This window comes from Nothoprocta perdicaria, unplaced genomic scaffold, assembly GCF_003342845.1.
Source record: "Nothoprocta perdicaria isolate Ctin4 unplaced genomic scaffold, notPer1 scaffold_57, whole genome shotgun sequence".
Classification (NCBI taxonomy): domain Eukaryota; kingdom Metazoa; phylum Chordata; class Aves; order Tinamiformes; family Tinamidae; genus Nothoprocta; species Nothoprocta perdicaria.
Genome location: NW_020455832.1, coordinates 1,744,422 through 1,761,876, shown reverse-complemented (window position 1 = coordinate 1,761,876; position 17,455 = coordinate 1,744,422). Strand labels below are relative to the sequence as shown.

Below are 17,455 nucleotides of genomic sequence, written 5' to 3'. Positions count from 1 at the left end.
TGGAGAATGTTATRTCTAATGGTATGGAAGAGCTGCTACACAGAGACTCGTAAATTCATGTCATATGTGACATATTCTAGAAGGGACTTAGGTCTTTTAAGGTGAAATCCGAGTGCATTAAAACACCATGCCACATATTAATTCTTAACTATAATCAGCTGGAGACACAGCACATACTCAGTTTACTGGGACATTCCACTTTAAGTGCATGTTAAACTAATATTGACTTTTCCGCTAAACCAAAATCTCTTATTTGTGCCCAGAAGACTGAAAAAACAATAGACGTGGGAAGCAGAAGAATTAATCTTCCTGACCTTTTCTTTTTTTATGCCTCTGGGAGTCAGTCTGTGTGTGTGTGTGTGTCTAATAGGGAATGTGAGCTATTCACTCACAACGATTCTTAGATTATATAGAAGTCCTTTGCTGTATTTTGTTCTTTCTTTTGCATTGTCAACATTCAATGTACTCCACAGGCATTATTAATAATATCTTTAAAACATTATCATTTTACCTGTATCCATTCTCTGTTAGAATCTTCCCCTGGCGTCCATCCATTTTCAGGATAATTTAGTCGGGACCTTTCTGAAGACCAGATAGTGCTGTACTGGGAGGAGACAGTGATTTGGTCAGAGTGAATTTCTCCTGACTCCATACCTAGTGGTTCCATGCACTGGAAATCTGAAGAAAAATAAATTACCATCATTACCATGGTCAGCTTTCTGATTTAGACTTTGAATAATGAGAACATTTTCCTGCTTTGAATATGAATATCTAAAGAAGTTATTTTTATATGACTTTGAATACTTTAGCAACTCTTAAGTAAGGCAGTATTGGGCTTATAGTCTCATTCTTAATACTGTCATTTGAGTTGCCATGGCAATTCCTGCAGTAATAATCCTATACAAATATTTTTAGCCCAGCATTGTAGCCATTTCAATATAGGACAATAGATTTCTCTTTTCTAGGGTAGCACAAGCATTTTTGTGGATTCATGATATAAACCAATATATGCTCAACCTACAATTCTTCACAAAAGTAGGAAAGACAAATTAGAGGATTCAACAAAATATATATTTTTATTTTAAAACTATATACTATAATACAATAAAGTATAAAATATTTTAAAAATATTAAGAATACAGCTATTCTCTTTGGATGGATCCTGGACAGTGGAAGGAAATAAACCAAGGGAAAAAAAAAGTATCCGGACTAAGGATCTAAGGGAATTACTGTCTCTTCTGTAACGTGCTGCATTTTAAATGACTTGATCATCCCCATCCAATCACTTTTTGTTGACACAAAAATTACCCATATAATTCAGAAGCAATTCACAGTCTAGTCARTACACTGAGTTCAAAGACTGATAGGGCATAGAGATTAAATTCTTCTCTCGTGTCTTCAAAAATTAAAGTTCCAGCCCCCTCGGAAGCAACAAGTGCTAGTAGTTGTAGGCAGATCCTCATACCTAGCTGCTTATATGAAACCCTCTGCTAGAAGTTTACCATCCTCATTACAGGGCCAGAAGAAAAGGACATGTGCCTACATTTCAGTTGGGGCACTTCACACTCCAGTGTATATTAGCATATATTACCATTGGAAATTTAAGATAATCAAATAAAAGACTAATGTGGCCAATGAGCTTTTAATAACTGAAGTTCTGATTTTTCATGGAAAAAATGAAATACTCTGAAATAATATTCTTGAAAACTTTTAAAGGGGAACCAAAAATTTCCATAGGGAAATGTTACATAGGTGTCTCATAGGAGTTGTAGTGAGAGTGCCCCACATGTGAATTATCTGGTGTTAAGGCCCTACTTTAGCTACTTTAGGGTAACAGTCAAAGTAAGTAAACTTCCACTTCAAATCAGGAGAGCCATAAGCCACAACGAAGGACTCAAGACATGCTAGGTGGGAGTTGTAATGTCTAAAATAAGCTGTCCAGTCTGAACTAGAAATGTTGGCCTCTCCCCTATAATCTGGGGAGAGAGACAGGTGCCTCCTGAGGCCTTTGATGTGTCAGAGAGAGGCTGAGTTATCCTGTGGAGGTGACTTTCTCTATGCTAACAACACAAAGACCAAACGTAGCTGAAATCAAGTTAGAAGAATCGTTCCTCTGTTTAAGAAAATACTCATAGAAAATGTTTCTTGTTATCAGTTAAAACAGGTTTCACCGCTGAGGAAATTAGTGTGCACATACATAAGCCTCTCTTGTTCTGCAGTCACCTGTTGAAGAGATGAAGGCATTCGGCCTAGCAAATGCTGTTAATAATGGTTCCAGCATGTTTCTTCTACAGAATAGTGGGAGGAWGACTATGGAGCAGGTGGCCATAGGGACCCTACTGCCTCTGCTAGCTAAAGAACGGGCAGAAGCAGCAGCACCTGAGGAGAAACTGGGCAGAGGTACCATCTGAGGTAGCTCATGTGTAGAGGCTGGGGTACGTCCTGTTCCCTCCTCTGAACTACATGTTTACAAGGAGGTGTTGGAGAGGTGAGTGCAGAAAGGAGGTGGAGAAAAAGAACTGAGAATTTCAATTCTCCCTTCAATTTCAAGAAAATCGAACTGATTTATTTCTCTAGTTAGTCTTCTTTGACTAAACGAGTATATTAAATCTGGGCAAGTCTGAATCTGGACAGTAAGTCACAAAAAGTAGAATTTGATTCAAAGTTCAAGTATTTCATCATCAAGCAAAGCAAGGAAATTGGCAAAGAAACGGCATAATGTTGCCCATTTTCCTCCTGCTCCTCCCTCACTTGGTTCCATTCTCTGTCCAAAGGATAAGCATGAAAATGAGGCAACTGGGAGAAAAATCGGAGACAGAGAACAGAGCTTAAATGGCTTATGAAACGGTTTAACAAGACCGTGTATATTAAAAGCATTCTTTTTACTCAAAAAAAATCAATCATCAAAGCTTATTCCATGTAATAAAAGAAAGCTTGGATAGTGCATTCATTGTCCATACTTCATTGTTTTTATGCAACCTCTCAGTTGTTCTGCATTCCTGGTTTCCTTGGACAGCACAGTGTTTTACAATAATTCTTCCTGCTAATACTGAGAAATAGAACTCTGAGGAGAAATCTGCTTCTTGCATTGATTTTCAAAGGGCAGCTGTTCTTTGCAAAGAAAAGGAAAAACAAAACCAGCCTTCCTCATCATCTTATTTATTTAAGGTTTCTTTAAAGTTTCATGTGCTACCTGGTGGGAAAGAAGACATAACAGAGAATATTTTCGAAGGAACTCTGCAGGATGGACAAATACTGACCTTCTGATACGCTGCTCTGTGACACACTGTAGTTTGCTGAGAATCCCTCTTTTGCTATTGCACTGTCGGTGTAAAATACCATTGACAGAATTCCTGTGGATGAGCGAACGCGGCCTGGGTTGTTCTGCCCACAATAACGCCCTATGTGMGGGCCAACTGAAAAGAGACAAAATATAATAGTTAACCCCCTCTTCTCCTCCAACAATAGCCTCCTAAAGAGATTCCCTCGGCAGGAAATAGCAAACCTCTTCAATGGTTTAAAATCACAATCTTGCCAATAACTTAGCAATGAACAATAAATTGCTTATCCTACCATGGAAGTCTCACTTCCATGTTAGAGGTGGCACTCCACAAACCTCCAAAGAGGTAAAGAACTAGATTTTAAAAAGATGCCTTTTAAAGTGCACAGAGTGAGCAATGATGCACAAAATTACATGTGTAAAGCAGCAGAAGTGTTTTCCAAAGTGTGGTTGAAGCACCTAGTTATGATAAGGACATTGAATAGTCCAATTTACCCACAGGTTTACAAGATGCTGAACACCATGAACTCTGGGAATAAGGGYTCGAACAGCCCCTTTCAGGATTTATGGCCAATGCTGCAAATAATCTGCTAGTTTCACAGCAAATTTAGAAAAAAATATTTTGCATTCGTATTGAYGCAATGAGCCCTTCATACTCTCCTATTCAGACTTTCAGCACACTCCCAAGGATCTTCCTCCCGTATGCTCAGTATTCAAGGATATTGTAAAAAAAAAGTCTTGAGGAAAATCTTAATTCATTAAAAAGAGCAAGGATTTCGTAAGTATATCTCTGTCACAGGACACACACACATACATGATCTCTCTGCCTGTTAATAACATATAAACCAGTTCTTTATATTTTTTCCTGGATTGCCTGTGCACTGAGATAATCTGTTCCTTTAATTAAACTAGTCAATTCACAACCAACATATGTGGCCTTCTAGCACTTAAGCATTCCCTACAGATAGGTCCCTAGGCTGTTGAGTRGTGATACATCTGTGCTTACAAACAATAAGAACAGATAACACTAAATCCCATGAAAAGTCAATCATAATACTAAGCATAAGACATCACTCTAATGCTTACACCACTGGCTTTTCAGACTTAAATTAACACCTCATCATTTCTCCAGGAAGCCAATTTAACTTTCAGTTAAAATATAAAATGTTTATATATCCTGATTATTCACAGTTCAAAGAAAATCCCCAGCTAACATAAATTTGTAGTCATTTACTGGCCTTTTCCAACATTTAAAACAGTTCCAATTTGGAATAGCTTTATTATATAAGCTACATATTTCTGTACAGCCCCAGCATTGTCGGAACGAAGCAGCTCAGATGACACAGCTCTTGCTGCCAGCATATATTTTTCAATCCATGTTCTGGCCACGGTTAGTCTTCAGTGGCCTTGGCAATCTCATGGCATTTAAGATACCTGCCAGTTCAMGCCTTTCTCACCAGGGTTGTTCAATGCGGCATTGCTGGAATGAAACACACTACAGAGGATATGAGCTAGATTCCTTCTAACACTGGAAATCATTAAAGCTTTATGGCTCTATTATCTGAATGAAGTCGTCATTCTGGAGTGCTAGCATTACTGTCTTTTCAAAAATATAAAGTAACACCCTCCCTTCAGGCTCCAGTTGCCCCAGTTGTCATTTCTTTTTTTTTCCAGTTTTTGGATGCGCGGACAGCTCTGACCCTGCCCTTTCCCATGATGGCCCCTCACCATTACAGCTGCCGATCATGCTCTGAACTTCAAGAGTCTCGTGAGGATGAGGCCACCATGCTACAGTGCTCTGAGCTTCCCTCCTCCCATTTGCTGCAGGGAAGGCCTCTTTGAAATGGCAAACAGAAGAGAACTTTGTTTAAAGCAGACAGGCTTTAAGATTCCCCATGACTCACTGGCTTATAATGTTTAAGTAGCATTTACTGATTCTGCATTTCAGCCTCCTAAAGATTGTCCCTGCTATCATGGTACTATTCTCTTTACTGACTTGTGTAGATGTAGCAGCCAAGAAGTTTGTGAATGTGACACAAAGAGGTATTGAATTTTTTGCACAACATGTAAACCTTAGCCTACCAAGCTAATGTGGTATTGATCGGAGCAGAACTGGATGAAATAGAGATTCTTATTCGCATTATATAAATAGCTAACACACTGAAAGTTCTCCTGTTTTTCCATTTAAGTCTTGAAAACTTCTGAATGATAATAAATTGTGTGATGTTTCAGGTGTCACCACATCAAAAAAGTGCAGTGTGGAGGACAGTGTCTGAGCAATTATCCAGGACATTATACTGCTGGCTGCCTGAGTCAACTCTACTGCTGTTTGTTTATTTATTTATTTTTTGTAGTGTCTTCCTGACTCTTCCTTTTTATTAATTGGAGTTTCATAAATTCTCACACTGCTATGCAAGACCATAATGGTCAAAATGGGAATGCAAGGAGAGCAAGCAGAGAAATGTGGTGAGATCGAAAGAGCAATTTGTGGTGTYGTGGGCAGACCATCACGTTGCTTTTTTGGCTTCCCCCTGGAGAGTCTACTCTGAACAAGTGTCAATTGGAAATGTCCTTGCTCAAATTTAGCTCTAGCACCACCTAACAGAGACATTTCTCCGAGCCAGGCAGCTCCAGCCCATGCTCCAGCTGTGTCTGGGATTTTGCCTCCTCTCTCCATTGGCATAGCATGTAGCAGTGGAGAACTCAGTTACTCCTAAGGTAAAAGATGGAGGGGCAACTGCAAGCTTTTCTGAAACACAGAGTCTATTTATTTGAGAACTAAAAGAAATCCTTGGACTATTTTGAGTATGTCCATGTGATGATTACAGAATCTGGTTTATATTATCTACACAATATGGCTCATGGTTTAAAACTAAACAAAAATCTTATCTTTACTAATTCCTCTTCACTTTTGCTCATGACAACTGTTGGCATAAAAATATGTTGCATTACTAATCTAGAGCTTCTCCTCTTAACTAAACAGAAAATTTATTGTCATGGAATTGTAGTACTCATTGGAATACATATTTGCACATCCAGTGGAAATATTTTGTAMTACAATTTTAAAAAAAGCAAGAGTATATCAGACTTCTAAAATGCAAGTGGTGCATTGACTAGACATTTCACTGAATTTTACACTTGGTCTATAAAAGGGTGTTGTAAACAGTGTTTTCCAAGCAATGTGATTCTTATTGACAAAACATTTGCATATAGTTAAGGGTGCTTAAGAGAAAAGTCTTGCAAAATGAATTCTGTCCTCGCAGCCCAGTAGTCACTTATATCGAGCTTGTATATATTCTTATCCCTTAACAGCTTCTCACAAGAGTGTAGAAGGCAACCACAACAACATCTAGATTAACAGCAACCTCYATTTGCATTGATGTTAACAACTGAAGTAAAGTGTTCCTTTTTTGTTCTATAATTCAGCGCAAGCAGTTCTGGTATTGACCAGAGCAATAATACTTAGCCTGTGGTTCTCAAACCATATGTAAACTTCTTTAAATTACTTTTGAGCCCCTAGTAGACAATCTATAGAGCTTCAAAGAAAGCTGAGTGATGAATATGTGCAATTCATCACTTAAGCTAGTCCTGGATTTGAGAGGGCTATTTTTCTTCAAAGTCATCAATAGACTGTTCTCAGCCAAGGCTGGCAAGTATATCTGTGCCTTGGGGAAAGATGTTTTTGGTGTCTAGATTATTCATGCAAAATGCCACATTTCTGTTCTGTGATCTGCTTATTCCCCTGTTCCAACTCCACCTGTTATCTTCTTCAAAGCATCGTCCTGTTTTTGCATATTTACAAAATGCACCTGTAGTTCCCAAATAATCTCCAACAGGGCTTGTTTCACTAATTGCTGTGTATGAAAGAAGAGACCAAAGGGTGCCTTTGGCATGCAGTTATGCAGAAACAAAGTGCCGGTCTGAGGCTTTTCTGAACAACATGCCTACCATTCCCCTCGTGAACCAGCAAAACACTTAAGACTGTTGCTTAACTTCAGACACATAAGTGTCCCCGGAGAATTCCTTTTGAAGTCAATACAACTACTCACATGCTTCAAAGATARGCAAGTGTTTTGCAAAATCAAGGTGCAAGTACCCAGCACTTGCCAGATTCAATCCACTAAAAGGATAACTAGGTAGACTTRGGGACTTCATCACTGTAAAGGAGCATTTCAGGATTAACTTCTGCACAAATGATCATTGCAGTTGCTGGCAAATCTTCCAACAGAAAATAGTTTTCCGTCAGGAAAATGTCAATGAGGAAGAAGCAAAATGTAAGTGGAGGCATGCTGATTTTGACATTTCCTTTTAAACATCATTTTGAAACTTCACTTAAGAGAACATGTATGTATATATATATATTTATATATATATTGCTTTTGGAGGGCAAGGAAGAGAAAAAAAATGCTTTACAATTCCATGTTTTCTTGAAAACAACACATTCAGTTCCTGACAATCTTTAGTGTCTGTAGCTCACCAAATTCTGTGATAAAAACTTTTGACAGTGAGATTCATCTGCTCTAATTTAGATATTGTGTTACTGAGCTAGTGACCGGGAGCTCCCACTATAGTCAACGAGATTAGCACCTCCAAGGGACCATCCTAAACCAGATGTCTAAGATAGACCTGCCAGGAAGTGCTGCTCTCTCCTGTTGAGGATGGTGGGACTGGCAGTGCCCAGCTCAAACCATGACCGAGACTTGGCACTGAGAGACAGCGTCTGGGGACTGCCCAGGTAATCCGGACTGCAGCTACATCTGCCCTCTGCCAAACCTCTCACCATGTTTGGCACCATCTCTGCAAACCATAGCTGTGCAGCTACAGATTTATATGTATATATATATATATATGTATATATAGGTATGTAGAGAAATATATTGGCATATATATGTGTGTGTATATTATATATTTMATACATTTTAAAAGGAATAGTTTATAGTAAACCAAAGCAAAATATAAAACTCCTTTTTTGTGCACTGATTTGCTGTTAAATGCTGATATCTACCATATCATTAATCGTAGGACTCCTTGTTTTATTCTATGTTTAAATGAAATGTGTCAAGATGGGTGATTTATCATCTAATATAACTGGGCATGTAAGCAGTAGTGCAGCAAAAAAAGATTAATTTAAATTAGCAGAAAAGATTAACAAAGCAAAATAGCTTAATTTTTGATGGCTATATCTATATGAGTAAAYGAAACACTGTGGCCAGTGGCCAGGGATGGCTCTTTGGGCAGACTAACATCATGGCACTGCTCCCTTCCATATGGCTCTGTGCTCCAGAGCAGGATGGCCATGCCCAAAGCTCTGCTYACTGTCCTCCAAACTGCGCCTAGCAATTGCTTGGGAAACTGCAGGTTGACCCAGGCTAAGATAGCTCCAGGAAATGTGCTGGCAATTAAGAAGTAGAGACAACCCCGCACAGATGCCCTAGCACTGTTTTAGTTAATAAAATAGATTGCAGCGTCAAAATATTTTTTCAAACACTAAAGGAAAGTAGGGGCAAAGGTCTGGGTGAGTGTCCYTTTGTTGAAGGCAACTATAATATCTAATCTTTTGCAGAAACTTACTACTTCCATCTGTATGCAAATTAGATTTATTTTGGCTTCTTTCTCCCTTTTTTTTTTTTAAGATTATCTGGATTCTCTCTTTCAGATATCTAGAAATTTATTTTAATTTCTATCTTCAGTTTCCTGTATCAACTTTGTTCTTCAGTTGAAATAGTTTTTCTCCCTCCCTAGTACTCATCCTGTGATATATTTATGCACAAGCAATGACGTCCTCTCTGCCCTTATAGTGCTAAGTTAAGCAAGAGAGAGAAACTTCTGGCTGCAAAATCATGCTACAGTGAATCATGTATCAAGCATTTTTCTAGGACTGTGACAAGCTCCAACAAGTTGTGTATAAGGAAATATTTCTTTCTAGTCTACRGAATTAGATGAGTATTTACAAATGTGTAAATGTACTGGATGTCAGGATCAGTTTGGGTTTGGATAGTCTGTGAGGGAATTGGAAGGCTGATAATGCACATTGCTAATTGTTCTTATGCCTCAGTCACTTTTGGAAACCAGAAAATTACCACTTTGGAACCCTCTGACACTAATAATAATGCATTTATTTCTGATAATGTTACACATAAATTGATTGATTGGATCATTTTTCATATGTCATTTTAAATCCAAATTGTCCTGGAATCTAGCTTGGAAAGATTTGGCCTGTATACAAATAAACCTATTATTAAATGTTCCAGATGTCATTATTGTATTATTACAATGCTGTTTTCCTAACTGAGGAATTAAATACTAAATCATTTTTCTACTACTGTTATGGCTTTTTTTTTTTTTAAACTGGAGTGCTAGAAAAGCCATGATAAACTTATTAAACCTAAAGGAACACAAGCATGTAAAATAAAAGGAAAAACTGACATGTAGAAAAGGAGATACCTACTTAACTGCTGCATCCATAAAATCTTTAATTGTAACAATACTGWAGATTAATCTAGGCAAATAGGCAGTTTAAACATGTTATTAAAATATGTTCTTAAACGTACATATTTTCATTTAAATGAAATATTAATATAGGATTAGTCGTTTGAAGAAACTGTCACTGCTGTTAATAAAGGCAAAGAGAATATCTATTAAAATGGGCTATCATACCAGCAGAAAACGGAAATAGCTTTAATTAGTGCTCAGCACAACTGAGCACTGTCAACTGACATGAAGCCTGACTTGCTGGATTTTGTTGCAAGTTACAAAAGAAAGAAGATCTACAAGGTGCGTCTCTTTATCAACTTGTACATGGAGATGCTGAAAAAAGGCATCAAGTGCAATTGGTTAAACATTGCTGCTTGTACAGGTTGAATAGACATTTGGCACCAGAGAGATTAGGTACTCAGATTTAACAGCATCTACTGGACTGGACCCTCAGTCGGCATCTGTTGAGAAATGCTCTACAACTGTCCCAGCTGGAGGGAACTTGGATATCACAGACCTGTTGCCATATAGGAAAAGCTGAAGAAATCATCTGGCTATTGTGTGCATCAGGGTCAGTGCAAAACAGGGACACAAGCCTAGGCAGTGGGTGAAATGGCTCCATCGGTGTAGCTGGTATCTAGATATGCACTTAATGAATTTAAGCACAAGGTCAAGTGGGGTCAACAACTAAGTGGAAAATTACTGAAATGGCAAAGAAAGAAGTAGCAGAAGGGTATCCAGCTGGCAGCCTGGCACGTGTACCCAGCTAGTCAGTGGAGATTATAAATTAACACATTAAGACAAGACCTTTGGATTTGCTTATACTGCTGTAAGAGGAGCCCTGCAGTGAGTCCAAGCTTGCTGAATGGCTCGCTGCTCATTGAGCTGGGTAATCATTTAGTGTCTATGATTTGAGTTGCACAGATGCCATATTTGCTCTGGTAAAGAAATTCTCTGATTTCAGAGCTGGGCTCTAAGCTAAAGGGGTTGTGCCTAAAGCCTAGTTTGGGCTAAACCAGTAAACCCAAACCAGATTGTAGGAAACTCCTGGACACCATTCAGGTATTGCCTTCAGAAGTCTGGGTGCCCCTCATAAGATTTCCACATGTTTATTTTAGCACAGGTCCATCTCATATTACTTATGAAAGCAGATTCTTTCCCTAAACCAACTGCTCAAAACTAAGCATATTTCATTAAAAAATAATTCACACTGTAATATGCTTTACTGAATTAATTTACAATATATTTCTCTCATTAATTCAACTCATCTCACATAAATCAAACACGGACCTCTCTGCTCCGACATTTAAAAAGATGAGAATATGCCTGCTGCARCCCACTATAAAGTAATGGCTATGCACATCACAGTCCATTTTTCTCTTACCATCAGGGAATCCATCCCAGATTTCCAATCGGTCATAGCGACAGAATGCTCCCCCTGGAGTATTTGAATCGGGTTCTAGTTCAAAGCTTTCAAATTCCAGTATAATCTCTGACATCTTTGGTGCAAAGATAATGTAAGTGCATTCAAGGCTATTGGGATATTTTTCAGGGAACCCAGGAGACTTTATCACTCCACTTGATGAAGTAAAGTTTCTGGAACATTCAGGTCCTAGAAGAGAAAGAGAAAAATACCTAAGTTAACAGCATGCTACTAAGCAAAGTAGTTAGCTGGAAAACAAATTTGGTCATATTGTCTTTCTAGCAACGAAGGTGGCTTTCCAATGAAACACMTCATTTTAATCGCTGTATTAATCACTCAGCCAGCTTGTTCCTATTATTGAYAGTCAGGTATTAAAGCACAATTCACATATACTGTGTGATCTGCAATTTTCAATTTGTGTGGAACAATATGAAAACTTGTACCAGCTCTAGAAGAAATTATGACAAATACAAAGTCATGTGGGAACAATGAAAATGTAAGCTGCAGAAATCTCGACAGAGCCCTAGAGAAATAATTATAGCCCCTTCAAGCTCAAATCTTTAAATCTTCTGGCTGACAGGCTTTTATTGGTGAAATAGAACATTTTAGGAAAGCGGGTGAGTGAATTCAGTAGAGGGAGTAGTGGTTTCAGATTCCTGGAGCACTGACTCAGTAACTCTGCCAGATGTGACCTATGCCTCCTTGACAAACTAAATGTGAAAGGTAATTCGTACATGTACCAAGGGTGAGTGACTCACTCTGAGTGGTGTTGACACAGGTGCACCAGTAAAATGTTGCTGTTAGTGCAGGCATGATAAACTGTGTGATTACAGGCAGTGTTACTAGAAGTCACCTAATGTCAATGTTGACACACTGACTTTCCCCCATGTCCCCACCGTGGCATAATGGGATCCTCCAAACACTGCACTTGGTTGAGCAGGGAAGTGGCAATGGAGAAGCCAAGGTATAAAAGGCAAAATCAATGGATGCGTCAGTAAACGGGTCTTAAATGGGACTCTTAAAGAGTCCATGTCTTGCTGATAGATGGCATTTCTCCTTTATTTAGGTCCCTCAGGAAACCTCTCCTTGGATTCTGCACCTGCAGGTGTGCTCAGAGCAAGCCGCAGGAACTGCCCACACCTCCCCACCCTGGGCCWGCGACGTGCCCCTCTGCCTTTTGACACTCTCAATGTAACAGAAAGTGAGTTACAGGATTTGGAGCATTGGGGGATAACAGCTGTCTGGGGAGTTTGGGTAGGATGGCTCAGATGAAGCTCTTCAGATATGGCACAGAAGAAAAATAAAAGTGTTTCTTTGCAACAGTTTGGTGCTGGGCTATGTGTCTGTGTGGCAGCTTTCAATTTAGATGAGGATGCCCAGCTTTCTTAAAGACTGTAGTCAGCAACCTTAGCAGATTTCCAAGGCTTAACACAATTCATTGATGGAAAACAGTCTGGTTTGTTGCATATATGAATACTCTTATTGCAACATAGAAAATGTTTTCCTTGCGAATGTGCCAAACATTACTCCCCACGGATCTGGCCACCTCCCAAGTAAATTTAGTATTCAAGAGAGAAATCTGAAGGAATCCAGTCAACTCAGGTATTTTTGTCCTTCAGCAGACACTGATAGGTTGAGCTATCAAATTAATATTCAGAACACATCATGGCATATTTTGGAAGAGGTAGATATTAATGGGCACATAACCTGACCTGTTACAATTTGGGAAATTGCATTTTGCTTTTAATTAAATCTCCCCCTTATACATTAGTCGGATATTTCTCTTCTCTCTCTGTCATTCCCTTAYCTTCTTGTCATATTTGGAAGGGTTGTATTCTGGTTGCTGCTCCTCACCCCCACCAGTAGCTGCTGTTCCAGGATAAAATAACCTCAGAGCACACCATTCATAGCAGGAAGTGCTCGGTACTGCTCTTGGAATCCAATAATAGATGCAATAGAAAACATAAGCCAGGCTCATTACTGCTTATTAAATATAACCAAAATCTGGCTCTGTGAGGACAAGATTGTTGGGCTCCCTATGCTCACCCATGGCATCTCAATACTGCCTTGCTTGTTCAAAACAGTTTGGTGCAAGAAATAAAGCTATTTTCAGATGTAAAGACACTGTAAATAAACTGCAGGAATTAAATCTACTCTGATGCTACAAGGAACTCCACTGAGTCCTGCCATAAAAGAGGCCCATCAGAGTAGATACTTCTGAGATGGAGAAATTGTATGTCTGTGTATGTATGAAATAYAGAAAAAGAGATAAGGTGGAAAAGAGGGAGAGCAGGCAAAACAAGGTGTAAAAGAAAGAGAGATGATTGTGGAAATCGTTTCATTTATTCCTTGTAGGAGGTGCCATTAAGCCAGAAAATCTTTTGTCTTCATGTTCAAAAGTATCTTTCATTTCATTTAAACCATTAATTAAATCCACCTGAGGTTAGGAATAGAGAATGTCAATAGTCTAGATCCTCTTGGAGTCATGAGGCCATTCACCCGTAGTAAGGCAGGCTGGCTGCCAGAGCCAAAGGGACAAATATTTCAAATGGGCCAAACTTTGGGTGATATGGATCTCATGTTTCCAGTCCGGAACTCAGTGTCTCCTTCATTGTCCCTCTGGTTAAAAAGCTAGATAAGAAATAAAGGCAACCCCTACTCTCCGGCTCACACTACATTTATCGTGGCCCTTACATGTGCCAGTCTCTCCTCATGATTTTGTCAGTGTGCAACCCAAGGAGCATCAGGTTTATAATTCACCTCAGGAAAAAGAGAGAATAACGCACCTTTTGTTTTCAAAAACTAAAGATGGCCTTACAGGAACAAATGGCAAAAGTATTCTATGTGTCTGAATGCAACTCAGCTATAGGCACAGTGCCACAGGATCTTTAGACTAGGACCTTTCAGTACTTCTTTTCTTATCTGCGATATTATGAACTAAAATGTGAATATGCTAAAACACGGCATATTCGTCTGGTGCAAGTGTCTTAGCTTGCTCTGCACAAGAGGGTAAGCTGGTCAGCTCTATTTGGTACAGAAATTAAAATGCAAATTTCCAGCAGCATTTTTCATTAACTCAAATGTAAAAATGACTGTGTTCCCACAGCAACCATAACTTGCACCGTTTGTGTGAGTATAGTATTTTCTAATGCTGTACCTGATGATAACTTTCTTGCCTTAATATACGGTTTATGTGGAATAAACTAGAGCTAAAGTTGTTCCGGGAGCCATAATTTTGACTTTCCTGAATTCTGTGGGTGTAAAAACACATTAATAATGTCATCTGAACATGGTTAATGTATATCACTGAGAGATGTAAATGACCACATAAGAAAATAAACATGACCTCTACATCAGAGCTCTGAGTTGCCACTACACTGTTAGAAATAAATAAAGTTTCTTTTTTTTTTTTTTTCTTGAAAGGACTCATTTGTCAAAATAGATTATTTCATGGACTACTTTTCCATTTGTTCTTCCATTTCAGCGTTGGTATTTATGAAAAATGGTATAGGAAGCACTGAGAAACTTCAAGACACAAGAGGAGCTTCTAAAAGACATTGAAGTAAATAGAGATATTTTTTCCAGAAAGCTTGGTGTCTTTTGGATGTTGAATTCTTGCAAAAAATGTGACCCTGAGGGTCATGAAAAGAATTTCTTGGAGCCAAGAGWGGATTTACAGACAGGGAAGATGGTGAACAAGAGGTCTGTGGCCCCAATTAGCRGTGTGCAGAGCAGCAGTAGCAGGCAATAGAAAAGAGACTTCATGGCTGTGTCCCTCCTCATTAACAGTACAGCTGCCACCAAGTGCGTGTGCTGAACATGGCTCAAAATCTGGCTTTAGTTTGGGTACATGAAAGGGGGCTGAACCGGTCCTTAAAATGTAGCACTGCCTGGGAGTATTCTGCATTTGAAATTTGGAGTTTTGAACTTCTTTGAAAATATGACCCTAAACATACATCGTGAAGACAATATTTGTTTCTAGGAAGTTAAGCTCATTGTCCTTTTAATTTTTTATCTCATTTTGATCCAATATTCTCCAGCTTTAAATATGTGAATTATTTATTTTTTATCCAGCTACAGGGAAGGTGTATGCCAAAAAATGATCTCATTACCCCCGTTCTAGCTTTTGACTTGGAGAGTTATCAAAGGGAGCTTGTGTCTAGGTCTGCTTAATCTGGACTCTCTGTCTAGTCTGCATTTTCTCTGCTTGGCATGGAGTTATCTGTGCTCACCAGGCTGTACTGCACCCGTGGCATCCAGCAGGACATGCTTGCAAACAGTGTGGGCTGCTTACCTCCCAAACACAATTTGTGAAAGCATCAGCAATCTGACGCTTCCATCATCTGCTGGCCATGTGTATTCAGGTCCTTTCTGAGCCCTGAGCTTCCCCTTGGGAGTGCAGAGCAAAGCACTAACCAAAATAAGCCAGGGACTCAAAAGGTTACAGCGCTGTTAAAGTAGTAACATTAAATCATACAGTAATTATTATCACAAAGTTAAAAAAAAAGCTAATGGTGTTAAGAAGGTCTACGCAACCAGCTGATGAAGACTATCACATTACACCCAGAGGACTCACTGGATCTGTAATGATTTGCACCCAGTTGAATACGTGCCACACGATGGAATTGCAAGAGCAATGAAACTTTCRCCTTCAACCAATTTCTTGCATTCCTCCCATTCTTGAGAATTCAAATGTACATTTTGATGGAAGCAAAAGAATTACAGGTTATTAACTATACAATAATGAATGAGTTTCTCACCTCTTTTGAAAACTTCATAACGGATAGAAAATCCTGCTCCATGAGTTTCATAGTCGGAAACAAATTTAATAAAAAGATATGGTCCTGAAGACACTAAAGGAGGAGGAGCAATTTTTCCACAGTACTTTCCCCATAAGCGTCCTTCAGCATTATCTCCATCAATCACTTCAACATAATCATACCTGGTAGATAAATGGAAGGAAGAAACTTTTAACTTCCAGGAAAGAAAGAGATCTAATTAATTTAGAAACCATAACACAACATAGATAATCAAGAAAAATGCTAGCTTGCTTGGAAAATGCATTATGCTGAAAGATGTAAGCAAAATGAAATAATTAAAATGGACTACATTATGTCTGTAGACATCATCTGGCAACATGGAACTATTAGGAAGAATGGTGTCCATTATGCTTGCAGACAATGTCAGCTAAAGTAACCAATTAACAAAAAAAAAGGAAATCTCATGAGCACAATTCTGTATTATTAAATTGTGTTTCTTTGTCTGTGTAGTGTTGTTATCAATACATAATGCACAGCATTCTTTTCAAACTGTGAAGTTCTGTTATGAATTCAAAAATGTCTCTTTGGCTGGAGCTCTCTATGAACAATACTTTGATTTCCATATGCTGTCCTCCAAACATATGTCCACAGAATAATAAATAAATCCCTAAACATTAGAGCTTGTTCAAACCTCACTATGTTTCAGATCAATGACAGAAGAATCTCTCATTTTTCCTGTTAGTTGGACAAATAGTTTTGAGCAAATCTCAAAAACCACACATCAGTCACAGTCTTTGATTTTCCTAAGTCAAAACTTGTTCCATTACAAATCATCTTTGTTCAGGTTTTTTTGAACCATGCTACAATGTTCATCATATTTTTACAAGGTTTGATTACTGAACAGTGTGGGGTAAATCCTCCTCTGGTTACTTGYTTGGGTCTTAAGGAATTTATAAGAGAAACTAAAAATGTGCAGTGATGATTGGCAGGGGGAGCTTGCCAGGGAGCAACACTTATGCTAAAGTTCCTCAGCCCTGTGCCCAGGATGGCAGCACCAGGGCTTCGGTCTCACAGACTGGATTTTGGAGGAGGAAGGAAGCCCAGCAGCTTGGTGCACTGAGCCAACTTGGTGAATACAAATGAGAAGGATAGTCAAGGAGAGGCACGAGTTGCAGGTGCAGGGACTGATCTGTTTTTTATGAGTAGATGATTTTACTCAAACCTAGTCAGGATGAAGGACAGACAAAAGGATTCATCTTTTCTTAAAATGGGGTGGCGTTTGAACTCTTGATTTTGCTGTGAGTCTCTTTCTGACTGCAGTGAGATGCTTTTTCTGCACGTATTTCTTTGTGTTTCAGTCATCCTGCYGTTTTATTTAACAAGTAGCTGTTAGCCAGTCAATCTCATTTACTTTAAATTATCCTACTACAACTGACATTAAAATGTTGCCATTAATTTGTTTAGACCTTTATTCCACCGTTATGTTCACTGAAATGTCCTGAGAATATTAATATACAA

The 17,455-nt window shown here is 38.7% G+C and overlaps 1 protein-coding gene across 1 annotated transcript in view; it reads right to left on the bottom strand.

Moving 5' to 3' along the window:
* Positions 1-17,455, bottom strand: part of NRP1 (neuropilin 1) — a 109,684-nt gene that overhangs the window by 49,430 nt on the left and 42,799 nt on the right. Inside the window, 4 exon segments of the mRNA XM_026048763.1 lie at positions 512-678; positions 3,261-3,416; positions 11,139-11,366; positions 15,938-16,119. Of these exon segments, the coding sequence (XP_025904548.1) occupies positions 512-678; positions 3,261-3,416; positions 11,139-11,366; positions 15,938-16,119 (733 nt within the window).